The sequence below is a fragment of the Thamnophis elegans genome, chromosome Z, assembly GCF_009769535.1.
Source record: "Thamnophis elegans isolate rThaEle1 chromosome Z, rThaEle1.pri, whole genome shotgun sequence".
In the NCBI taxonomy this organism is placed as follows: Eukaryota; Metazoa; Chordata; class Lepidosauria; order Squamata; family Colubridae; genus Thamnophis; species Thamnophis elegans.
In genome coordinates this window covers 68,984,730-69,011,159 of record NC_045558.1, presented here as the reverse complement: position 1 = coordinate 69,011,159, position 26,430 = coordinate 68,984,730, and the positions used below count along the sequence as shown (strand labels likewise).

Below are 26,430 nucleotides of genomic sequence, written 5' to 3'. Positions count from 1 at the left end.
GTGGAGATCCGGACCCTTACTACCCTCCTGGCCTTCCGCAAAGCCACCAAGTCCTGGCTGCTCCAGCAGGCCGGGGGGCCTGTGAAACATCCAGCCCCACGGAAATTGTGAATGTCCGTCTTTTTTAAAGTGTTGTCTTTGTCTATTTATCCCCTTTCCCTCGTTTATTGTGAGCCGCCCGGAGTCCTCCGGGAGTGGGCAGCATACAAGACAAATGAAATGAAATGAAATGAAATGAAAAGATTCAATACCACTTAGCTTTAAAAAGACCAGATCAGTTCAAATAAGTGCTGCCATCTACTGTTTTTTCCTGCATTACACTTTATTTTTGTTAAAGGTGTTTGCTTCCACTGTTGGTTTCATTCTAAAGTACCAGGTGGAGCTACCTCTAAAGATGAAAGCATGTTTAGAGAAATTTGGTGCTTTGAAATAAAATAACCCTGACATTATTTCCCCCCCTGCCCCCATATCTAGGTTTCATATGAAGATGTGGATCGTCTGAAGGATTTAGGAATGACTGAAAACATGAGAGTGCCACATTTTTTGCAAGACTATTCTCGGTACATGGAACATTTAGAAAAGATCATGGAAGTCAATGAGATATCTGACACTGAACTCCAAGCTCTTGTATCCTAAACCAACCTATATCTCTGTTTCACATGAGTCACTCTTATGTTTTAGTGCTGATATAACTCATATATTAATTGAACTTATTTTTGATCCCTGGCAAAACCCTTATTTTTGATCCCTGGCAAAACCCATATTTTTTGGACCTGGCTTGTTTTTTAAGACTGAAAAACTCTAGCTACAAATTTGAAACATTGTTTTCATAGAAAGAAAATTCCCATTTTAAAATGGCAGTTTTAAGTATGAAGCTATATGTAAACCAAGCAGATTAAATTGTAGCTGTAACACAGACATATCTTTTAAGAAATTATTGTGTAGATTTATCAATAGCACATTTTCAGATTCTACTGGCTTTTGTATTGTCTCTCTAGAGTACACTATTTAATATTTGGGGGGGTTAACTTTTTTTGATTTGTTAGCCAATTGTCTTTTGCTATATCAATAGGGTCAATGCCCTACTGTGGGGTTTGCTATCACCATACTCACAATCTGTGCTTTAACCATTAGAATTGCAAGGATACTACTAAATGCTTGAAAGGTACTGGAAGCATGGCTATGTTTCATGACTATGGTTGTATGCTGTAGTTTTGTGGATTTTGCATTTACAGTGTATAATCCATTTGATGTCGGTTTGTCTCATTGAAATTCAGTAATGGGAATTATGTGAAAGAGCAGAGAAGGAAAATGATCTCCTGTCATGTTTATTAGTTTCCTAAGCGCATTCCACTGACTTGTCTTTATATTTTCATATTTCAGAAAATTTAAGGAGATGACATTTTGTTCTTTATTTTATTTTTGATCATGTATAAATAAATTTACAAAAGGAAATTGGAAAGAAATAAAACTTGGAATTCTTTTTTTAAATCCTCTATTTCCGACTCGCACTGAAATATATTGATATATAAATAATTCTTTCTCTGTTTGTTACTGATATAGTTATAAAAAGGCTCTATAGTGTAATGCTTGTGAGATATTTTGTTTTATTAATATAGAGTGCTTATGCATGACTGCAAAAGTACTGAAGCCTATTAGAAAAGTTTAGGCTAGCCTACCATGTTTTTCTTTTTTTCTTTTTTAAGACATTGATGTTTTTGTTTTTGGCACATATATATTTATTACAGTGATGGGATGTAGAACTGTACACCCATTTTAGAGTAGGTTTTCCAAATTCTTCCACACATCTTAACATTATTTAATTAAATGACAACCTATTGATGCAAAAACCTTATATAACAAGAAGACTGGAAAAATTAATAATTCATCATACTAGAATTGTGAAAATATTCTTCAGTACAATGATAGACAAAGACAGATGGTACAAAGATCAAAAATATGCATTGAATTTATGCAAATCAATATGTCTTGTTATTAGTCTTGTTTATGTTGGATTCATAAAATGGATCCATAAACATTATTTCTGAACTGTGTGAATTTCATAGAGACACCTGTTGATTTTAGAGATCTCCGGTGTTACTATTTATACCAAAATTCAATTAAATTAATGATCCATCATAATACTTTTTTAACCCAGTTAAACAACAGCTTATCTCCAAATAAAGTCTAAATGTTCATTGTATGTATTGTTTAATATTGTTTTGATAGCATAGGCAATGCACTGTGACTGAACCTTATATTATTTCAGAGCAGAGCTGTTATAACTGTATGCTATCATTTAAATGGTCCTAATACAGCATGTTAATATAGCTAAGGGTCAGTATGTTTCTGCATTTATTTCTTATCTGTTCTAAACCTATCCCATTAAATCCATTGCAATTGTAGTGAATAAATATAGTCTAGAGAAAAACATAATTCAGGGTTTTAGGGAGAATAAAGTAACAAATCTTTACCAAAAAAATGATGACTGGAGTCCATGAATGAGAGGAATCATTCTTGGTTGAACTGACCAACAAGTCTTGGCATGATGTTTTATTTATCTCTTAGGTAAAACATAAATCCAATCTTAGAATGTAAGTGTTGAAAATAATGAATTTCACAATAACTTTCATAGAATTTGGTGCATTAACAAAAATAACTTTCTTTTATCTATACTCATTTTTCTCAAGCAAAAGTATTTAGCAGCAATAGTATTTTTATTGGGCAGTCTGATCATTCCCTTGTCCTCTATCTAGATTTTACATACTGAAAGCAGTATTTTCTTATATTGAAGAGTGAATTCAAACATACAGATTATAGACTTCACATACTGAATGTTCTAATTTTACATGCAATGTTACCATGTTCAAATTATTAGCAATGTATGTCATTCTGCCCTGCGAAATGTAATTTTTACACCAATATGAAAAAAATGTGATATATGGATAATATTTGTACAAGCAAAGTCACCTTCCGTTCACAAAGAATGCTTTAGAAATCTGGTGGAATTTATCTGTTATTCTACCTTAGAATACATCAATAATTTGACAGTCAGCTGATTTCTCCATCAGAAGGACCTCCCTATCAATTCATTTTAATAATGTGGTTTTTTTTTCTCTTTTTATAAAATATTTTGGATTTGTAATTGTGGTTTTGTAAAGTTTTTCTGGATTTTTTTTGTGACGAACCTGTTCTTAAGCAGTTTTAATGAAGTAGTAAAATAAAGTATATTTCTCCCAGACTGTCTCATTATGGTTATATATAACCCAAATGAAGTTATTGCTAAATAAATGTATTTGAACCAACAAGTACAATTCTTTTATCAATTTATCACAATTTAAAAAGTATGCTTATATTATCAGATATGGGATTATGAAACATATATCTGTATGCTTGACTGTAAGCATGCTTTAAGAAGTTATACCAAGTCAACCAACCCATTTGGCTTCAATACAAAACAACATTTCCCAAACTGTTTTCCTATGTTACTTCACAACATACATATACTCATGTAAAGTTGTACAAACTCCAGATTTAAAAAAAAGATTCAGAATAATGTTTTACTTGTATAGAACCTGGATATATGTTTTTTTAAAAAGGCAACAGTTGAATTAGGAATAAGTCCTAATAGCCATGCTAGTTGGGACTTATGGAGTTTTAATTATTAATTAAATTATTATTTTTTAAAATTAAGTGATCTAGAAGGCACCAGATAAGGCTAACATAATCTGAATTGTAAAGTGATCAGCTTTTTAATGAATTTTGGAGGAGGAGTTTTTATTTCAAATGATGCATGACTCAAAACTCGTCTCTAGTTAAAGAGTAGGTATTATATGCAATAGCACTAAGGATTTTTTTCTATTGCTGAACTATCTTTAGCAGATAGCAGAATGCTCAAGTCTGTTCTTCCATGAGCTATTAGGTTCAATGATAGTATTTTATTAGAAGCAGAAGAAAGGAAATTGTGAACAAACACAATAAGTGAATTTTATTTGCAATTATCCAGGTACATCCATCCTCAGAAACCCCCATGTCTCCATAAGTCACAATCCACAGAATGGCAAGTGTCCTAAAAGAAGTGGGAATAGGGAAGGGAGATGTTAAAAGCAGAAGCATATTCAATTTTAAATGAAAACAAAATACACTTGTATTTTGACACTTGTATTTTGACACTTGACACTTATTCAGTGTCAGACCTTGAGTGAAGCTATCTTCTAACCATCTTTTGAGGAAAGAAAAATGTAGCTTTCCTCCTTTTTCATCACCGTTCATGTTTAGAATTCACATCACTGCATTCCACTAGCACTCCACCTCCATTTTGATTTACATCCTTTCTATTCCAGTCCCTCTCAATGTAAAATTCAGCTAAAACTGGACAATGACTTGATGCTACTCCACCCCATGACCAGTTATCAGGGATCCAGGGGTTTGTAAGACCTTCTCTTACAACTGCCCAATGACCTGTGGAGAAAAAGAAGAGTGTCAGTATTTGGGAAGACAAAAAAAAAATCCTGACAAAGCTTATTACTTTTAAATGTTAGTATGAGGATTTTATTAGAGATAGTGCATCAAATATTATAGCATCAAGGAATTTAGTGAGTACAAACCTACTTAGTGCTCAGAAACACCAGGGATGGCTGGTACTTAATTTAAAATTTCTTTTTGAAAGAAAATTACAGCACAAAATACAGAAAATGAAATTAAACAAACGTGGAAAGTTATTATCTAAAAAAATAATAATTATTCTGAATAATTATATTTCTAAATTATTAAAATTAACATTTAATTTACAGAGAAAAATATTAAAGAAACTATATATGTAATATAGTAAGGGAAACCTGAATATCCAAGGTTATCATGCCTTATAGTATGCTGTATACCCAAAATACAATTGAAGGAGTAGAGCATGTATTTTTATATATTTCCTGCTATTCTAAGTATGATGTATACCAAACTGTTGTGTAAACGTTTGAAGAAACGTTTGTAAATAATATAAAGCAAATATATTCAGCCTCTAAACCAAGGGAATAGACGATCTACCCACTTGTAGCATTGTCTCACCTACTGCAGCCCTTGATTTTCCCAAAAAAGTTAGATACAGGCCTTGATCAACAAAACATTGGCTATTCTAATGTAAAACATCCCCATATAGCAATCTTTAACCAATTAGAAAGTTTTAAATATGTTAGAAGCAACTCCCAATCACCCCAGGCAGCAAAATATTTGACTATATTGTGGAAGATGAATAGAGAATGCTAAGATAGAGCCTACATAAAACTGACATGATACTGCAAGGAACAGGCACATTACAAAATAATATTTGCTACATTTGAAGCAGTCACTGAACTAACAATGATATACAATAATTGAAATTCCATTTGCAAAATGGAATCTTACCAGTGAAAATCTTTTTCAAACCACGACTGATCCAGATATTGTCCAGAGATTTGGAACCTTGAGGATTCTTTGTGCTGATGTTTGTGAATGTACTTGCAGGAACCAGATGGTGGAACTTTTCCTTTCGTAACATGTCATGGTCACTACTATCGGGGGGCTGGCTAAAATCACCCAAAATTGCCACATCTTTTTCCCCTAAGTTTGGAAACAGTTAAAAGGTTAGTGGAATGTCAGAACTGATATCCAGATGCTATATCTTCCTCCAGCTCAGTCTGAATGTCCCAGCTTTTAAAAACTGCTGTCCACTACGGAGATTGCTTCTGTGAGAATGTCTGTGATATATCATAATACCACTGTCTCTTCTATCAAGTCTATTCTCAAATCTCAGTTCTAACCCTATCCAAAACCCTTTGTCATTTAATACTACAACCTATTCCCCCATTTTATTTATTTTATAAAACGGAATATGATACTACTATACAATAGTGCTAAATAAATAATTAGGCAAACATAGTGATGTGACTGACAATACATCCATACACGTCTCTTGTACACCTAAAATGAAATTATTGGGAATAACTCTCTTACCCAAATGAATAGGTTTAATATTTCCATTATTCTTAATTTAATATTATCTATCTAATTATTTGTTTTGTTATCATTTGGATTCTGGGGGGGGAAATCATGAAATAATTTGATTGTAAAGAACAAAAAGTGTTTAAGTCTATCTATTTTCCAGTTTTAAAACTGATCCGATAGCTGTTCTGTGCATGGCCATCTAGAATGAGACAAGGAAAAATTAATAATAGCTCAGAAAGCCAAACTGTTTTAAAACCTAGAAACACCATATTGATGAGAACACAAATATGGAGTCACACAGAGGTTTAAAGAAGTAATAGAAAAACATTAAAGCATACTCTACCTCTACAAACCAGATGCATTTATTATTATTTGGGGGTAGCTGTAGCTGTTCCTTGCAAAAGCTACAGCTAAAACAGATGCGTGCACATTCAAGCAAACAGAATAAAACCTTTTTCAAGGTCATGCTTTGTCCTACTTTTCATACAACTGTATCCATAATTTAAAATTAAGACTTGTAGCATTTGCTGTTCTAGCTTCCTACTTCTGGGAGAATAGGAACTTAGCGAAATATCAATTTACCTAGGCTTTGAGTTCTGTTATAGGATGAATACTGCATACCACAATATTACACAACACTATATAATATATAGAAAGGTAATATTATATCTGCAGGGTTTGATATAGTATTCAGTGAGACATCCAGCTTGATTATAATGAATGGATCACCTAACTTCTGCTATAGTTGTCAATCAAACCATGAAAAATCTTTAAGGAAGACCTCACACAACTGCAATTTCCAATTTTTCTGCTAGCTTCTACATTGACTCTGCTTGTCAGAATCCAGCTGTAATGGGTCCTCTCCTAACTTGAGAAAGTAAAGACTCTTGAAACGGATTGTTTCAAAAGGAACCTTTAATCAGTCAGGATGGAAACTATTAGAACCAAAGCAGCATCTGAAAACCTTTAGGCCGTGTAAATGGGATTAAGCTGATAATGACCCCTCCCCTTTGTCCGAATGCAGATTCTGACCAATACACAAGTGTGAAGATGCGTCCTTAACTCTTCTGCCCTGGGAGTCAATAAAGCACATGTTCCCATGGCTATCTCTAGTTAGACATCAAAGTTATGTATCCCACATGGCTATCATAAACATCCCTCCTGAGATATTGGGACCTTCACTCTCCTGGTGACAGGAAACCAGTTGTAAAGTTGTGAATTTTTTTCAAAAGGGCAGGGGTCCTAACGTGTTTCTCTACCCATTCATTTTAGGCTGAAGGTAAATGCTTCCAAGCAACTAAGTATTGGGTTTTCCCCCTGTGGGTCCTAGAGTCCAGGATTTCCTTAATTTCAAAATGTTGTTCGCCTTCTATCATGATAGGAACAGGAGGTGTAAGTGCATGTGGTCTGAGTTGTGAGATTACTTCTCGTTTGAGTAAACTAACGTGAAACACTGGATGGACTTTCCTGAGTGTCTTTGGCAGGAGTAATTCTACTGTTACTGGGTTGATAACTTTGGTGATCGGGAAAGGTTCAATGAAATGTGGCCCTAATTTCTTTGATGGTTGCAACGACTTCAGGAATTTTGTCAATAGGTATACTCTATCTCCAACATGGAAGGGTTTGGGATCTACTCTTTTTTTGTCAGCTTGAGTTTTGAAATCCTCTCTAGCTTCCTGTAACGCTAATCTAACCACTGGACATGTGTTTTGTAGGTTGTCTATCCATTCTTTTAGTGAGGGGATGGTGGGTTCCTCTGTGGGTAGTTCAGGCATGAGGCCTGTTGCTACTCTAAAAGGGGTGAACCCAATGCTTGAGTGCACAGCGTTATTGAAGGCCACTTCTGCAAAAAGAAAAAGATCAACCCAGTTGTCCTGTTGAAAATTAATAAAACATTTTAGGTATTGTTCTAGAACCATGTTTCAATTTTCAGTTTGACCATTGGTGCACGGATTTGACTGGAGCTCAGTCCTTGGGTGGTGCCCAGTAAGTTTAAGAATGCCCCCCAAAATTTTGAGGTCAATTGGACCCCTCTGTCAGAGATGATTCTCTGCGGGGCTTCATGAAGGCGATAAATGTGTATCAGAATAACTTGGCTGGACTTTTGGCAGTTAGGATCTTTTGGCACAGTATAAAATGTGTCTGTATTGAAAACAAGTCTGTTACGATGCAAATGACGGTATTCCCTGCGCTTTCTGGTAGTTTGACAATAAAATCCATAGCTATCTCCTTTCAGGGTACTGAGGGCTCGGCTACCTTATGTAATAGTCCTGGCATTTTGCCTTGGCATCTTTTGACTGTTGCACAAATTGGACAGGCTGGCTACATAGCTCTCTATGTCCTTTTTAATGATGGCCACCAAAATTGCCTTTTAATTAGATGTAAAGTTTTTACAAAACCAAAGTGTCCTGCTAGTTTGGAGTCGTGGCACCTTTCCATTAAGTACAGTCTTTGGCTGGCTGGAACATACAACGTCCCTCCCACCCAAGCTAGGTTATCTTTCACCAGACAGCTGTCTTTGTGGCTCAAAAACCATTCGTCGGTGGTAAAACTTGTTTAAAAGTTTGGGTGGTGTCATTGTCCTCCAGAGTGTCTCGTTTTCCCTGGGATCTGGTGGTTACTCTAGTGGCTAGTTGGTCTTGTATTATGGGTTTGATTACATTTGGCTTCATACTATTGTATTGCAGTTTCCTGGATAGTGCATCTGCCAGGAAATTTTTCTCCCCCTGGGAGTTATCTGACCGTAAATTCAAACCTTTTAAAGTACTGAGCCCATCGTACTTGTTTTGGAGAGAGTTTCCTTGGGGTCTTTAGGGCTTCTAAATCTTTATGATCCGTCCAGACTTCAAAAGGGATCTTACTCCCCTCTAAGAAATGTCTCCAGGTTAAAAGAGCCCATCAACTTCCTAAGCCTCTTTCTCCTAAATGGGTCACCTTTGCTCAAATTCATTCAATTTTTTGGATGTGTAAGCACATGGTTGTAATTGATTTTCCTCATTTCTCTGAAGTAAGATGGCTCCTATCGCCACATCGCTAACATCTGCTTGTATGACAAATGGTTTCTCTGTGTCCAGGTGCTTTAGGATCGGTTCTGTCGAAAGTAGCCTTTTGAGTTTTTCAGATGCCGTTTGGCATTCCATTGTCCAGTTCAAAGGCTGCTTCGGTTTCGGGTTTTCCTCCCCCTTCATTTTTAAGAGCTTGGTGATGGGGAGAGCAATTTGGGTGAAAGAGGGGATAAACTGCTGGTAAAAGTTTGCAAATCCCAGGAAGCTTTGCAACTGTTTGCATGTTCTGGGTGGTTCCCAGTCAAGTACTGATTGCACTTTCGAAGGATCTATTTCTATGCCCTGGTGTAAAATGCGGTATCCTAAGTAATCAATTTTTTCTTGGTGGAATTCGCATTTGGAGAGTTTAGCATAAAGTTTCACAGAGCAAAGTTTGTTCAGAACCGCCCGGACTAGTTTTACATGTTCTGCCTTGGTCTCAGAATATAATAAAACATTATCAATATAGACTATGCGGCCCTTATATAAATGCTCCTGCAACACTTCGTTTATTAATTGCATAAATACTGCAGGGGCCCCTTGTAGCCCAAATGGTAGCATTTTGAACTGCATGTTTAGAAGAGAAGTGTGGGAGGAGTAACACATGGTATTAACCAAGCCTTCTTGCCTATTGGAGACTGAGGTATTAATCTTTTGGAGCCACACCTACTAACCTCCTCCGACTCTCCCAGATTAACCGATGGATCGTAGTAGACTCTGAAAGGAAGGACAAACAAACAAACAAAAACCGCCAAACACATATCCTTCCTAATTGATAATGCTGAACCTGGACTCACTCAGGACCCCCTAGGCGCGGGGCGCCCAGAACGGGAGGGAAGTGACTCCTCCCACGCTTCTCTTCTAAACATGCAGTTCAGGTAAGTCCAACTGCCAGTTTCCGAAGAGAAGGCGTGGGAGGAGTAACACATGGGACATACCAGAGCTAGGTGTCCTGGAAGGGATTAGTTGGGCCTGAGCCCCCTGGGGAGTCCAGAATCCCTTGCAGAACTCTCCTGCCGAAGGCAGCCTCCACAGAGGCGTAGGCGTCCAATCTGTAATGTTTAATGAAGGGAGGAGAAGCCCAGGCGGCCGCCCGGCAGATCTCTTCTATGGGTGCCTGGGTTGACTAGGCTGCAGAGGTGGCTGCACTTCTAGTGGAATGAGCCGTGATGCCCTCAGGGACCTGAAGACCTTGAGCTCTGTAGGCCTGTGAGATGGCCGCTCTAATCCATCTGCTGATGGTGGCCGGAGAGACCTTGGCTCCCTGTGAGGAAGGCTGATAAGACACGAACAGAGCCTCCGAGCGCCTAAAGGGGGCCGTGCGCTTCAGGTATATGCGTAATGCTCTCCTGACATCCAGCTTGTGCCAGGATTTCTCCCTGTCACCTGAAGGGTGAGGACAGAAGTCCGGGAGAATAATCTCGAGAGCCCTGTGGAAGGGAGAATTAACCTTGGGCATGAAAGCGGGGTCCAGTCTGAGGATGACCCGGTTATCTAAGAAAGTGCAGAGGTCCGCCCTGCTGGAGAGGGCATTGATTTCTGAAACTCTCCTGGCCGAGGTGATGGCGACCAGAAAGATGACCTTGAGGGTTAGAAGTTGAAATGAAACCTCTCTCAGGGGCTCGAACGGGGCCTCCGTGAGGGCCTGAAGGACCATGGGGAGGTCCCAGGTGGGGAATCGATGGACCACAGAGGGTTTCAGATTCACCACCCCCTTGAGGAAACGCTTTAGGACCGGATGTTGGGACAAGAGAGGAGCATTCACCCCCCCCCAGGACTGTGGATAGGGCAGAGACTTCACGCCTGAGCGTACTAATGGCTAGACCTTTCTCGTGCCCTTCCTGGAGGAAGTCCAGGACCTGTGGAACCGAGGCTGCGGCTGGGCGGAGGCCCCTAGTCCGGCACCAGTCCACGAAGGCCACCCAGGAGGCGTTGTAGATGCGAGTGGTGGACTGTCTCCTGGATGCCTCCACTATTCTGATGACCCTCTTGGAATAATGAGCCTCACTTAATTGTTCCCGCTCAATCGCCAGGCGGTCAGATGAAGCCACTCCGGATTCGGATGCTCCAGAGACCCTTGGCGCAGGGCCAGAACCCCCGCTGGAATCCTCCAGTGGGGAGCTGTGGACAGATCCACAAGGTCTGCCAGCCAGGGGCGGCGAGGCCAGAAGGGAGCCACCATTATCATATCTGCTCCCTCCGCCACCACCCTCCTCAGGACCCCGGGGATGAGAGGAAGGGGGGGAAAGGCATAAAGAAGACCTGGAGGCCATCTGCAATGCAGAGCGTCCGTGTCCATTGCTCCCCTGGTCAGGAACCTCGAAACAAACTCTGGCAGCTGGGCGTTCTGCAGGGTCACGAAGAGGTCCACCGTCGGCTGTCCGAACCTCTCGCAGATCTGACGGAAGATCGAGGAATGGAGCTGCCACTCTCCGTTGTCCACCGTCTTCCTGCTGAGCCAGTCTGCCTGATGGTTGTCCGTTCTGGAGATGTGTTCGGCTTTGATGGACTGAAGGTGCCTCTCTGCCCAGTTCCCGAGCCGCAGGGCCTCGTCGCGAAAGGCCCTGGAGTGAGTGCCGCCCTGACGGTTTACGTGAGCCTTGGCCGCTACGTTGTCGGTCAGGACTAGGATGTGATGACCAGCTACCGAGTCCTTGAAGTGGCGAAGAGCCAGATGGATGGCTCTGAGCTCCAGCCAGTTGATGTTGTTTCGTAGATCTCGCGGGGTCCAGCGGCCCTGGGCTATCTGATTCTCCAGGTGGGCCCCCCAGCCGAAGAGACTTGCGTCTGTGGTGAGGGTCCTCCTCGTCGGCTCTCTGAAGAGGCATCCTCTGTTCAGGGCTGGGGAAAGCCATCAGCGGAGAGATAGCAGTACCTGGGGTGTCACTCTGATTCTGAAGGTAGCATCGCTCGTCCCGGCTCTCTGGTGGGGTAGTAGGAACCAGTGGAGCTCCCTGGCGTGTAGTCAAGGAAGCGGTACGATTCCTATGCACAAGATGAACTTCCCCAGGAGCCTGGAAAGAAGAACTACAGGGACAGAGCGTAACTTGCGAACCTCACTAAACATTTTAACGATATTGTCCTTGCGATCTTGGGACAGGAAGACCTCCCCGGCTACCGAATCGATAATGGACCCTAAGTGAAGGAGCCTGGTGGAAGGGGCCAGGTGACTCTTCTCCAGATTGATGGAAAAGCCCAGGGCCCTAAGGGTGTCAATGGTGATTCCCAGGTCTCGTTCAACTAAAACGGGAGACCTGGCCAAGACTAGGATGTCATCCAGATAACAGAATAAAAGGACTGGTAGGGAGCGAAGGTGACCGGCTGCTGCTGCTAGGACCTTGGTAAAGGTCCTGGGGGCTGATGCCAGACCAAAGGGAAGGGCCCTGTACTGGAAATGGTTCCCTTCATGTGAGAACCTGAGGAACTTACGATGCTCTGGGGCAATCCTGATGTGAAGGTATGCCTCTGTGAGGTTGATAGAGGCTAGGAAATCGCCCGGCCGGATGCCCTCCAGAATGGATTTTATGGAGGCCATCTTAAATTTGCGGTATACCACCCTGGAATTTAGGAGCTTAAGGTCCAGGATGGCTCTCCATCCCCCTGAGCTTTTAGGAACCAAGAAGAGGTTCGAATAGAACGCGGCACCCTCCTCCCCTTCTGGGACCTTTTCAATGGCCCTGATGTCAAGTAGATGTTTAATGGCCTTGGCCTTAAGGGCCCGCTTGGTTGGGTCTGTGGAGGGGGCGAAGGTGCGGAATCTGCTGGGGGGGAGAGAGCGAAACTCCAGGTGTAGCCCGAGCCTTACAGTCTGGAGTACCCACTCATCCGATGTGATACGTTCCCAGGCATCCACAAACAGGGAGAGGCGACCGCCGATGGAGGGATCCGGGCCCGGATCACCTGAATCTGCGGAAGGGGCGACCGCCTCCCCCTCGAAAGGGCCACTTGCCCTGCTGCTGGCCCCTGAATCTGTCCCTTTGGAACTGTCTATCCCCTTGCCTGTGGAATCTGGGGTTTTGGTATCTCTGATTCTGGTTGTCCCCGTCAGGTGGTCGGTACGAGCTCCTCCTGGGATATGGCGCGTGGCGAAGTCCGAGCGTTTAGTTGTTGTTGGGAGAACCTTCCGCTTGTTCTTATCCTCCACGAGGAGAGGATCCAGCGCTGTCCCAAACAGCTTCTCCCCGGTGTAATCTGCCCCCGTTAGGTGCCATTTCATCCGGGATTCCGCCTGCCAGTGGCATAACCAGAGCAGGCGCCTAGAAGCAACTGAGGAAGACATAGCCCGAGAGGCATACTTTACCGCATCCAGCGTGGCGTCTGCTGAGAACTGCATTGCCGCCAGCATCTTGGATATGTCCTGTAGCAGGTGGACCTCCGAGGCCAGGGTCCTGTCCCGCAGTTGTTCCAACCAAAGGACCGTGCACCTGTTAAAGAAAGAAACGGAGGCGGCCGCCCTGATAGCCCAGGTGATGGCCTGGAACGTTTTGCGCAGGACGATGTCTGCCCTCTTGTCCTCAGGCTTGAGGCAATTGGCAGTGTCTCCCGCGACCACTGATGAGGATGATGCCAGAGTGGCCACCGGGTTGTCCACCTCAGGTACCCGGAGAGCCTGGGCAAAGGTTTGATTAAGATTGTAAAACTTTCTCTCATTTCCCCCTGGGTTGGGGAAGGACCCTGGTTTTACCCACTGCGATTTAAGGACTTCCATGAACATCTCAGGCGTGGGAATCTCCTCCTTAGCCACGGGAGGCCTGTGGAAGGGTCCCTTTTTCTTTTTGCTCTTAACCCTTGCCAGATGACTCCGCTGCCGGTTTAGGATCTGGAGGGGGATCCAGATCGGCTGTGGCCACTGCCTTGCGAAGTAAGGAGCTAAATAAGGATGGGGGGGAAAGCCCTGCTACGGTGGAATCATCCTTTACCTGGGGATCCTTGTCCTCTGAGAACCCCACATCTTTCAATTCTCCTTCCTCTAGATTGGAGGCCTCACTAGCCGTGGAAGGGGAGGGAGACCTGGCTTCCCTGGCAGCTGATGTGCTGGGACGCTCTTGCTGGATCCTAGGAGGATCCTGTGGGGCCCTGCTCCTGGAACTTTGAGGTTGCTGACCTAAGCTAGAAGCCATGACCTGGGCCAGAGCCCTGGCTAGCATGTCCTGGAAACCGCTGGTTAGGTCAGGCAGGGCAGGCTGTAGTTCTGGGGGCTGGGGATATTCCCTGGGATCAGGGGATAGGGGGGTCAAGCGAGACCTGGTTGGGCTGGTGGTCCTGTGCCCAAAAGGATCCGCTCTGGAGTCTGCTGGGGGAGCTGGCGAAAGGGGAGGCAATAAGGAGCTATGCCCTCTAAGGGAGCCCCTTGGAGATGCTGGAGATGCTGCCCGAGCGTCCCCCCGGGCTGGAAGTCTGCGGGGGGAGCGAGACCTGGAGGGGGAAGGGCTGATGGTGGCCCTGAACTCCCTGGCCGAGGCCCTGGTGTTTCTGGCCTCCTTCCTGGGGGCAGCCTTTTTGGGGGCCCTGGTTTTATCTCTCCTCAGTGGGGATCTCCCCCTGGGAGCCGGGGAAACGCCTCTGGAGGTTCCCTCACCCGGATCCGCACCCCCTGGGGCCTTGGGCCTGGTGCCCCTGCTTCTGGTCGCCTCCGCCATTACTCACGGTTAGATGCTCACCACCTCCTCCTCCTATAGCCGGCTGCAAGAGCAGATTCTGTTCTCTGAGGCTGGATCCGCTCCTTAAATCCCTGCACTGATCAGCGGTCTCTGTTGCCGGCAGGCTCAGGACTGGAATACCCCCCGGACCACCGGTGGGGTAGAGCCTAGAAGAAGCCTCTTCCGGCTTCGCTGGAGCCTTCTGAGCGCTTTTGGCGTCTGTAGGGAAGCGCCGATCACGCGCTCGCCCACGTGCTCCTAAGATGGCGATTGGTTCAAGATGGCAACTGCCGACCTGCGGACCGATCCTCCTGCTGCTGGGGATCGTAGGGGTAGCTTCTGGAAGTCCCCGAACCTCGCAGGACCTCTTCTGCCTCCCTGGAGCCTCGAAGCCACCCTGGATCGCTCGTGCCAGTCAGAGGCTTCTTTTCCCCTTCTCACACGACCGGCAGGTCGCACGGGCATGTGCGCTCACGCTGATTAGCAACGAGGCTTTTCCCCAGCAGCACGGAGCACAGTGGAGGAGAAGTGAGAAAGAGACGAAGGTCTGTCGGATTTCTTTGTTGCTAGAGATCGCTGGTACCAATTTGAGGAAAAAAACACTCTAAGCCTTCGAAGAGAAGGGAGGAGGTCAGTAGGTGTGGCTCCAAAAGATTAATACCTCAGTCTCCAATAAGCAAGAAGGCTTGGTTAATACCATGTGTTACTCCTCCCACGCCTTCTCTTCGGAAACTTGATAGCATCCAAAAGGGGTGTTAGATGCCATTTTCCATTCATCTCCCTCTTTAATCCTGATACGTTAGTAAGCCTCCCTTAAATCCAGATTTGAAAAAAAATCTCCCTTTGGCTAGGTGTGCTAGCATATCCTTCATGAGTGGGAGGAGATATACATTTGCCATACTGATTGAATTTAAATTTCTAAAATCAACACAAGCATTTGAAGCAATCTTTTCTCTCTCTAAACAACACTGGGGCTGCAACTTTTGGTTGGGCTGGTTCAATGAAACCCCTTGCTAGATTTCTTTCAATGAATGCCCTCCGTTCTTCCAGCTCCCTTAGAGACATGCTATACATCTTGGGTTTAGGGAGTTTGGCTCTAGGTAGGATTTCTATCACACAGTCAGTGGAGCGGTGGGGTGGAAGCTCATCAGATGCTTTTTCGCTAAAAATCTCAGCCACATCCTTATATTCTTTGGGTATGCCCTGGGTTGGCATATTGTAAGCAGTCATTGCTGTTTCTAGGTGCTATGCCCCCTCAGTTTCTTTGTCTGGATTCTCAGGAAAAGTAACGTGCATCTGCACTCTTATTGTGCCTTGCTTCCAATTAATTTTGGGGTTCCATTTTTTCAGCCATGCAAGACACAGAACTAGTGGCCATTCCATGCCAGGTGCCATTATAAATGTAAGCATTTCCTCATGGCTTCTGATGCCTATCTGTAGAGGCTCAGTGGCAAATGAAGCTGGCTCCCTCCCTGCTATTGACGCATCTAGTTGGCAAAAAGCTATGGGACTTTTCAGATTCCTTAATATTAATCCTCAACTTCCTTACCAGGGTTGGGCTGATCAAACAGCGGGCACACCCTGAGTCCACTAAAGCTGAGATTTTCATCCCTCTCTCCCAGTTGGGGATAAATAGTCTCAGGGGCAAGGTAAGTGGTTTAATTGGTTTGCTTACCAGTGGTTCTACGGCCTCCCTGCTCCTCAGGGCCATCTCTTTTCTGTGCTGGCCAGGTTTTGTAGGTTTTTCCCCCAATGGCTGATCTGGTTTTTTAGCCAGTGCCTGAGAATGGCATTCTGCAGTTCGGTGCCCCGCTTTTCCAGACTTGAAACAGAGTAAGGATTTCGGAGAAGGTGTTTGCGGTTTAAAAGGTTCTTGTTTCCATTGGGGTGGGGATTTCTTCCACATTCGTCTTGCCCGATACTGATTTTTGGCCATGTTGATCTCTGCCTCTTCAACAATAAGATACCACTCATGTAGATGGGTTGGGGCACCTCGGGTCACACAAGCATTGTAGAGTTCATCACTCAGCCCATCCTTGAACCAGGTTACCAGGATATCGTCTGGCCAGTTCACATGACATGCCAGGTCTCGGAATTCTTCTGTATACTTTGCCACTGGCTGGCATCCCTGCTTCACAACTTTAATGCAGTCGCGTGCTTTGCAATCTGTGAGGGGGTCCTTGGACCCCTGGGAGGTAAGATTGCCTCTGCACCCAAGGCAGAGCTGGGCTGGCAAGAGTGTACTAGAAACACCTCCAGGTGCCAGGAAAGATGGAACAAAAGGCATATTCCAGCCCTCACAGGCTCAGTTGATCCATGGGACTGCAATTAAGGGGCCGAGTTGGCTCCAGGCCAAGCTCGCAGTAGCACTTTACCTACATTTCCAATCTCACTGTTATGCCAAGTCTTGCCGTGCATCCTCTCCATGCACAGGTGGCACCAAGGTCTGACCACTGGAGTCATGCTGGCAGGGAGGAAAGGGGCAGAGCCTTCATGAGGTGACTGGGGAGGGAAGGAGTCACCATGCTAACACCACCTCAGCGATCACTGCCCCTGTTTGTGAGGGTATATGTGGTTGGGCAGGTGCTCATGGGCTGTTCCTGGCCTGGAGGGTGGGGGGATAAGTTTTCTCCTCTAGTTTCATCACCCCTTCCTTGGCCGGGGGAGGGTTACAACTTCGACTCAGGCCTTCAATTTATGTGGGCTTCTGAATCGGGGTGGAATCGAAGTAGAACACCCTCTGTTTAGTTACTTTTTTCCCCCACAGTGTTTTATTTTCTGCCCTTGGGTCTAGGTTTGGGTGATTTAAACATATGTTGTGCTCTCCCACTCCATTTCACTGTGTCTTTGCTTGCCTGTGACTGCTGCCAGATATCATTGGCCCCTGTGCATTTGCCATTTTCTGTGCTGGCCATGATCCCTTCGCTTCAGGCTGCTAACAATCTTCACTAGGTCTTATTTTTTGGCTAGGACTTATGAATTAAGTGTACTTAAAATCAGGCTAGGGCTTATTTTCAGGATAGGGCTTGTTTTCAGGGAAACATGAGATATGCACATGTACCTCTCTGTTTCATGGTTTCTCTCAATATATTTTTTTCTGGGAAAAAAGGGGAAACAATCTGGGCATATTCTTCAATCCCAGTACCTCCAAATTTATTGGATTTCAGTTCCCATAATCACATGCAAACATAGCACTCAAATTGGGGAAGGAATGTATGCAACAAAATGACAGTAAGGGAGAATGTTATAAAACATATAGTTATAGCAGTAAACTTTAATAGATGAAGGATAAGGTGCAAAACCAATGGGAAATCAGCTGCACAGTGGCTTTGCATTGTGGTACCATTTTTAACTAATTTGAATGAATTACAGGCAAATGTTTGGATAATTACAGAATGTAATGACTGTAAGTGTGTATGGATCTAATGAAGGTGGCAAATCACTGAACTGTGCACAGTATGCACAGCAACACCTGAAGCAAACCAACGCTTACTAAAAAGTAATACATAACCCTGAAAATATCCTTGATGATGACTTTTGAAAACAACATCTACACATGCTTTTTTTTTGGTCACTTATGCACAAATAATCTGGCATAACATTTTTTACATTCATGTTAGTAATTTTTAAACCGTTGGTTGCCTAATGTTACATATTACACACCCTCCTATGAAATTGGAGCATTCTGCCACGTGATTCTAAAATCAAATTGTTATTGGCATTTCAGTGGCCCTGAGACATTTTCATATGATGCCCAACATTTACACTTTAATATATATCTAATGCTGACTTCATTCTAAATGGGTTTCATTCTCAAAATAGGTTGCATGGTAGCTTTCTCACTATTTTTTTCATTTCTACATCCTACTGAATATTAATGTGATCTTGAGGGATTTTGCAGCCTAGATTGGTTCAACCAAATTACTGAAGAATGTCTTTATCCCTTACATACCACCCAACAACTGACCTATTTCATTCCTTTCAGAGAGACTAGCAGCCCCTTACTTTCATGTTACTAAAGATGCATAACTGAAGAAAACATCCATGGAAATTAATGATGACTAAGATTTACTCGGTTCTTAGATCAGACTAGAGATGATATTTTTTTACAAAAAACAAACCTCTATTTTGCATTATGATTGTCTGCATTATGATTGTAATCATGCAGTACCAGAATGTGTTCTGGTAAGCACATTTAGTAGAGGGCAATTTCCACTAAAAGCCACAACCTGATATACTGGTTTTAGAACAATCACTAATTTGTTATATGGACATTTCACATTTGTCCTGAAATTAGCTCTAAAATTAAGAAGAATGTGCCTTTCATAATTGATAGATGTGGTGCCTGCTCTGCATAGATGCTAGGCTTCTTCCCTCTCCCTCAATACATTTTTACAGATTGATCTTGACTCTAATTAGTTTATTATAATAATACATAGAGAGATACAGACACAGGCACACAGAATATGTATGTTTTTCAGAATATATAAACTCTTATTTTCTTAATTAAATCCATACCAAAGTCTATGGGTTCCATAAACCTAATCTCTTATTCTTCCAATATCTAAGCAGTGCAATGACTGACAACATATATTAATTTTTGATTACAAATCAAATATGCCAGTTAAGCCACTCAGTAAATAATGTTTTGACATTATTTAGTATTAGCTAAAAAAAGCTGACTTTTAAAAAGGAAATTGAAATCCAACACACCTGGAAGATGCCAGGCAAGGAAAGCCTGGTGAATACCAAAGGAGTGATGGCTCTTCTTCAGCATTATTTAACATTTTTATCACCTGGTCTTACCTTTAAGTGTTTCCTGTACAATATGTGCAAAGACTGCTAATTTATGACTATTTTGATTCTTCACAGAATTTCCCCCAGTAGATGGCAATGGCACTAAATGCAAGTTAACCAGTATTAAATCATTCATTCCAATCTAGGAACAAACATAGACAGCATTAAGAGATTTTCAAGGGTCTGTTTACAAATACATCACAAATGAAAGATCTCTCCTGATTGCTCACCACTGTGCTCATCAATACAATCATTTCTAATTTGCAGAGAGACACATTCTTTTTAATAGCCACAAACAGACCTCTGGTTTAGTTTGTATCTTTTGGAAAATACATTACTATCAATTTTTATTACAACATATCTAAGGCAAGACTATAAACCTAGGAGACAATGTTACCACTTTTAATTGCTCAATGAAACTATAAAAAGCATGCCTGTACCATTTCCGACTCTTTCTTGAATTCTTCCATTTGGCAAAGTCAAGTCTTACCTTGAAATATGCAATGTAAGGGTGAGGATGGACTTGTTTCCCACTGCCATTTGTGTATGGGCCTTCAGAGAAAGTAGCTTCTTTCAGTTCTATCCCTGCAGTTGTGTCCCACAGGAAGCCAGAATATTCTACACACTGAAAACCAAAAAAGAAAAAATAGCTAAACCAAATAATTCATCATTAAAAATGGCTAAATTAATTCCAATCAGCCAGTCTAAGCATCATTACATTTGAATCCAATCTAAGTTGATGTTTTATATACCATATTTTTTGCACTATAAGACACTCCAGACCATAAAACGGACCTAGCTTTTGGGAAGGAAAACAAAAAAAAATGTTCCTCTGCTTCCCAGCAATTTGCCTCCTTGCAGCAAATGGGTTTGAGCTTTGAGCTTTGTGTGCCTCTAGTTAAAGTGATTGCCCTGGTTCCTGTCTTCCTGCCTTAATGGGATAATCCTTCCACAGGACCTTTCCTATCCTGGAGCTTAATTGTGTCAGGGGCAGAAAATAGGGAGTTCTGGTTTTGCTGCCATTGTTATCCAGAAGTGGTGGTGTCATATGGAACCTTGTCTGGAAGGAGAAGAATGTAAAGTGCTTCCAGATTACTCAGATTGGTCATGCAGCAGTGGAAACAAAATTAAAACAACCAAGCTTTCAGAAAACTGTTGGGGCTGGTTGAAGTTTGCTTTGATGCAGAGATTACTGTCACTATTCACAAGCTGACCTGACTAAATGTGCATGCCCAAGATGGTGTCCTGTCGCATTTGAGGAGAGCTTCAGGGAGATGATTGTCCTTCTCGGGGCTTGCAGGGGGTACCCTATCCCATCATTGGGTCCAGATCCAGCTATGAGAACTTCCTGGGACCTTGGGGATACCCTTGAGCTGTGATTTCCTGCCTTGTAGCCGGAATGTCGTGAGTGAAATGGGGCAGTTGGTGGTGAAAGGAGAATGAAGAGCGCCAGCGGCTGCCAGCATGGGTGTGTTCAGCAGTGGCGGCAGGACGCCCGGCCTGAGGTCTCTGCAGCTGCCGCTCCCCACACCGTGGTGTTATCCCGATAGCTCCCCCCTCCACCTTGCTTATGGGCATGATAAATTGGATCACCCAGGAGTGGCTGAGGCAGCTGGCATGGATATTGATGCCAGCGGAAGATGGCTTCGGTAGTTGGCATGGGCATGGTTGGAGTGTGGGGGGGGGTCCTTCGTTGTGGCTCCCTCCAGTATCACCGCCGTTGCCTGGGCCACTGTACTGTGTCATTTGGCCCCTCCTCTTGTGACACTATGGACTGGGTCAACGGAGTGCGGCCCTGGCGATGGATATGAGTGCGGCTGACGTGGACGGAGCTTACCTGTTGGAGAGGTTGAAGTTGGAGCAGCTGCTGCTGCCACCACTGTCCTCACCACCGCCATTACTTCATCACCTCGCAATTTATCATCTGCTGTGATTTTGACATCTGGCTGTTACTCTTACATATTGCCCTTAACACCGACCATTGCTATGATGGACATAAACTTCCCGCTACCCCATTGAACACTGTCGGCTGCCCCCCCCTCATGGACATGTCATCTCCCCGTTCCATCTCCCCGTGATGTCACCCTGTTTGGTTGATGCCACACTCTCCTCTATGTTATACTGCGACAGAACTTTATTCCCTTCGGGAACTCCCCCTTTCCCGGGGATGGCCTTCTTGCCTATCAAGACATTTCCTTAATGACGGATCTTGGGATCCAGAGACGTGGCATGTGAAAAAGAGACTTCTTAGGGGTTTCTTACAGGGGTTTTAAAATCAAATTTTAAGGGGGAGTGTGGGGGGGTTGATTTAGATGGCTCAGGCAGGCTTGGGGGGGAGTCTGCCAGGGCACAGGCCAGAGCTAACTAATGGGCATGTGTCAGGAGTGCTGGGAAGGGTTGGGATTCTGGGGGAGACATTAAGCCATTCCATTGGGGGGTTCACCATCTCTACTGTTTGTGGGAGAGGCAGATATGGTGGGGGTCGAGGGCCAAATTATGTTTGGGGGATGCGGTTTCACTGTTTAAGAGCAATCGCGCGTTCTGACCCTCATCACCCTTCTCACACCCCTGGGTGCTCGGGATTACAGGACCCTGGTCTCCGGCTGGTGTCGCTTAACACCAGGTCCATAATACATAAGGCTCCCCTCATTTACAACCTCATACAAGAGGGGAGAGAGGACCTGGCGTGCATTATGGAGACCTGGTTGGGCCATGAGGGGGGATGTTCCCCTTAGTGAATTATGCCCACCAGGCTTCTGGGCGTTTCACCAGCCGAGAGCCCAGGGCAGGGGCGGGGGTGGCAGTGGTTATTAGGGAAAGTCTCGGACCTCAGGAGGTTACTGTGCCTCAGATAGGTGGGTGTGAATCCCTTTTTGTGAAATGGGGCCTTGGAGTTCAGGTGGGCCTTTTTGTTACGTACCTGTCTCCCTGCTACATTTCATTGGCCCTGCCGGAGCTGTGTTAACTGGATTGACGGTTGATTTCCCCAGGCTTATGATCCTGGGGGATATCAATCTGCCTTCCATTGGCGAAACATCCGAGTCAGCTCGGGAGTTCATGGCTTCCATGACGGCTATGGACCTAACTCAGTTAATTCAAGACCCCACCCATAATGGGGGGACACACGCTCGACCTGATTTTTGTCTCTGGGCAGTACATGAATGATCTAGATTTAGGGGATATTTCTATCCAACCCTTGTCATCGTTGGATCATTTCCTCATCAGGCTTGACTTCCATACTGCTACCCCTCATCACAGGGAGGCAGAACCAACTAGATGGTTCCGCCCCAGACGCCTGATGGACCCTGAAAGGTTCCTGATGGAGCTTGGGACTTTTCCTGAATCCCTTGCTCACAACTCGACCACAGCCCTAGTGGAAGCCTGGGATAGGGCGGCCCCTGGGGCCTTGGATCGTGTTGTGCCTTCGCGGCCTCTGACCTGGTGTCGATCCTGGGTAGCTCCCTGGTTTACCGAGGAGCTCCGGGAGATGAAACGGTGGAAAAGATGCCTAGAGAGTGGTTGGAGGGCCAGCCGGCCCGAATCTGATCGAACACTAGTAAGAATTCATATTAAATCCTACTTAGTGGCGATAAAAGCGGCAAAACGGCAACATTTTTCTGCTCTTATTGCATCCACAGATAACTGCCCAGCCGCCCTGTTTAGGGTGACCCGCTCCTTACTTAACCAAGGAACTGGGAAAGACCCCTTGCAGAGTAGGGCTGAAGAATTTGTTCAGTATCTGCAGGATAAAATCGCTCAGATCCGGATAGGATTGGACTCTGACTAGGTAGATTTGGGCGAATTGATGGGGATGAATCTTGTGGAGACTATCTGGGATGAGTTTGACCCTGTGACCCCTGAGGGCATGTACAGGATTATGGGGAGACCCAGTGCTGCCACTGAGCTGGACCCGCGTCCCTCTTGATTAGTTTCGGCTTCCCGGGAGGTGGCATGAGGCTGGCTCCAGGCAATTACCAACGGTTCATTCAGAGAGGGGTTCTTTCCCACTGCCTTGAAGGAGGCGGTGGTGAGGCCCCTCCTTAAGAAGCCTTCCCTGGACCTAGCTTCTTTAGCCAACTATCGTCCGGTCTCCAACCTTCACTTTGTAGTGAAGGTTGTCGAGAATGTGGTAGCACATCAGCTCTCCCAGTACCTGGATGAAACTGTCTACCTGGATCCATTTCAGTCGGGTTTCAGGCCCAGGTACAGCTAGGAACAGCATTGGTCGCGTTGGTTGATGATCTCTGGCGGGCCGGGACAGGGGCTACTCCTCTGTCCTGGTCCTATTAGACCTCTCGGCAACCATGATATCCTACTGTGATGACTCAGGGGGGTGGGAGTGGGGGCACCATTTTACGGTGGTTCTCCTACCTCTCGGATCAGTCGCAGTTCATGTTGACTGGAGGGCAGGGATCGGCCCCAAGGCATGTCACTTGTGGGGTGCCTAAGGGGTCGGTTCTCTCACTCCTCCTGTTCAACATATATATGAAACCACTGGGTGAGATCATCCGTGGTTTTGGGGTACGGTATCATCAATATGCTGATGATACCCAACTTTTCATCTCTACCTCAAACCACCCAAACGATGCCCTCGATGTGATGTCCTGATGCCTGGAGGCTGTGCGGATCTGGATGGGAGGAACAGGCTCAAGCTCAATCCCTCCAAGAGTGAGTGGCTGTGGTTTCTGTCATCCCGATTTGTGCACCTTGTTCTATCTTTGATGATAGGGGGAGAAATTTTAGCCCCCTCAGAGAGGGCCCGCAATCTGGGAGTTCTCCTGGATATGCGGCTTAGTTTAGAAGAACATCTGATGACCGTGAGCAGGGGGGCCTTTTACCAGGTTCGCCTGTTATGTCAGTTGTGCCCCTTCCTGGATAGGGATGCTCTGTGCACAGTCACTCATGCCCTCGTCCTTTCTTGCCTGGACTACTGCAACACTCTCTACATGGGGCTGCTCTTGAAGAGTACCCAGAGGCTTCAACTGGTCCAGAATGCGGCTGCGCAGGTTATCATGGGGGTACCGAGGTTCTCCCATAGATGCCCCTTTTAGGTGGCCTGCACTGGTTGTCAGTTGTTTTCCGGGTGCGATTCAAGGTACTACTTATGACATTTAAAGTGCTCCATGGCTTAGGCCAAGGGTACCTGCCAGACCACCTACTGCCACCAGTAGCCTCCCACCATCCAGTGTGATCCCACAGAATTGGCCTCCTCAGGGTGCCGTCGGCCAGACAGTGTCGGCTAGCGACCCCCAGGGGGAGAGCTTTCTCTGTGGGAGCGCCTTCCCTCTGGAATGAGCTACCCCCAGAGCTTTGCATAATCCCTGACCTCCGGTCCTTCTGACGTGCCCTAAAAAGTTGGTTTTTCCAGCAAGCCGGCCTGGCTTGAACAAAATAAAACAAATAATTGATTTAATTGTTAATTTTAATCTATTTTTTAAAAAATTATTGTTAATATTAATTGGATTTGTTTTTGGATACTCTATCTAATTTCCTTTTTAACTTTTGTAATATTTTTTTTTAATGTTGTATGCCACCCTGAGTCCTTTGGGAGAAGTGCGGCATATAAATTCAATAAACAAACAAACAAACAACAAACAGCAAATAGTTTGGTCAAGTTCAGTACAGCCTGATTTATTACAAACAGCTGATTGGCAGAACAGCCTCCCAGAATACCACCAATCAGCTGTTCCGGGCTGTGGGGATTACCATCACCCATCACTGCCGCCACCTATCACCACTTCTGATCTTTTTCCCGGTCCCCAAGGCCATTCCCTTGTATGATTTCAGCCCCCCTACACTTCCCCCTCCCCCAGTGTGGAAAGGGTCAAGGATACTCATACATGGCTTCCCTGACATGCTCCACCAGGACACCCAGCCGGCGGGTTTATAAGACGCACAGACGTTTCCACCCACTTTTGGGGAGGGGGAGTGCTTCTTATAGACCAAAAATATGGTAGGTTGAGTAAGTAGTTTTGTTTGTATGGTACTTAGAATCTGTTGATTGGCATGAAATATAAATACTATAAAGTAAATAATAATATAAATACAAGTATGCACTTGATGAACAAAGAGTTGTAAATATGAATTTTGTTTGGACTGAGTTTGTATTGGTTAATTATAAAAATGATTACTTTTTAATTACAAAATGGAACATCTGTAATTCTTATTTTTGTTTTTTGTGTATGAATTCAGTATATAGATTACTACAAATCATTAGATTAGGATTTCAAGATCCAAAATAAAATACTTGCATGTAGACATAGCTAAAATGGAAATTTAAAAATCTCTAGAGCCTGGCCATAGAATTTTCTGAAATCAATTATGGTGCATTGGAAAGGAAATTATGAAATGTCACTTGAAAGTATCAAGATAATGCTATCCTTAGTTCAAATAAAACTACAGAAGGTAAAAAAACACACCTCTTTTCCAGTACTTCAAAAAATCTGTAAAAATAATTTTCTGGGTAGGTAAATGCAAAACTTAATAAAAACTCCACAATTTTTGATTTGCAAAAGACTACCTTCTCGGGGTGCCCTGAGAGCTTCTCTGAAATGCTTCCCTTCCAACATCCTCGAGAGCCCTTCCATTTGCGGATGTTTGGCAGAGTTGGCTGATTTAATTCCATGCAAAACTGTAAAAAGTTGGATGGGAAGAGAGGAAGTTCATTATACTGGAGCATTTCTAGGTCACTCTTAAATCCCATAGGGAAAAGTTAAGGAACAACCATTTATTTCTTTCAATGAAATATTTTTAAAGAATTGCATTTTTTAATATTATTACTCAAATGTTAATTTGTATACCCAAAGAAAAGAAATTATGAAACGGTTATATTAAAGATGATTTAGGACTAGATACTTTGATGATTAAGCAGGCCAGAGGTGGGTTCCTACCAGTTCGCACCTATTTGGTAAAACTGGTTCGTCAAATCTACCAAACTGGTTAGAAGAGGTTCCACCAGTGGACCCGGAAAGCAG

At 44.2% G+C, this 26,430-nt stretch overlaps 2 protein-coding genes across 4 annotated transcripts in view; one reads left to right on the top strand and one right to left on the bottom strand.

The window, feature by feature from the left end:
• Window positions 1-4,051, top strand: part of KIAA0895 (KIAA0895 ortholog) — an 85,790-nt gene extending 81,739 nt beyond the window's left edge. For both annotated transcript variants that reach the window (XM_032236664.1, XM_032236666.1), the window contains one exon: window positions 475-4,051. In XM_032236664.1, the coding sequence (XP_032092555.1) occupies window positions 475-636 (162 nt within the window). In that variant the 3' untranslated portion in view covers window positions 637-4,051. The remainder of the gene's footprint in view (window positions 1-474) is intronic.
• The window catches only part of EEPD1 (endonuclease/exonuclease/phosphatase family domain containing 1), a 193,919-nt gene continuing 170,010 nt past the window's right edge, over window positions 2,522-26,430 (bottom strand). Inside the window, exons 3-8 of one of the 2 annotated variants that reach the window (XM_032236662.1) lie at window positions 25,977-26,087; window positions 19,947-20,081; window positions 19,466-19,598; window positions 16,335-16,609; window positions 5,398-5,592; window positions 4,378-4,461 (exon numbers count right to left, since the gene is read on the bottom strand). In XM_032236662.1, the coding sequence (XP_032092553.1) occupies window positions 5,413-5,592; window positions 16,335-16,609; window positions 19,466-19,598; window positions 19,947-20,081; window positions 25,977-26,087 (834 nt within the window). In that variant the 3' untranslated portion in view covers window positions 4,378-4,461; window positions 5,398-5,412. Of the gene's footprint in view, window positions 4,462-5,397; window positions 5,593-16,334; window positions 16,610-19,465; window positions 19,599-19,946; window positions 20,082-25,976; window positions 26,088-26,430 lie in introns of both variants that reach the window. The other variant, XM_032236663.1, reaches the window with a different exon arrangement.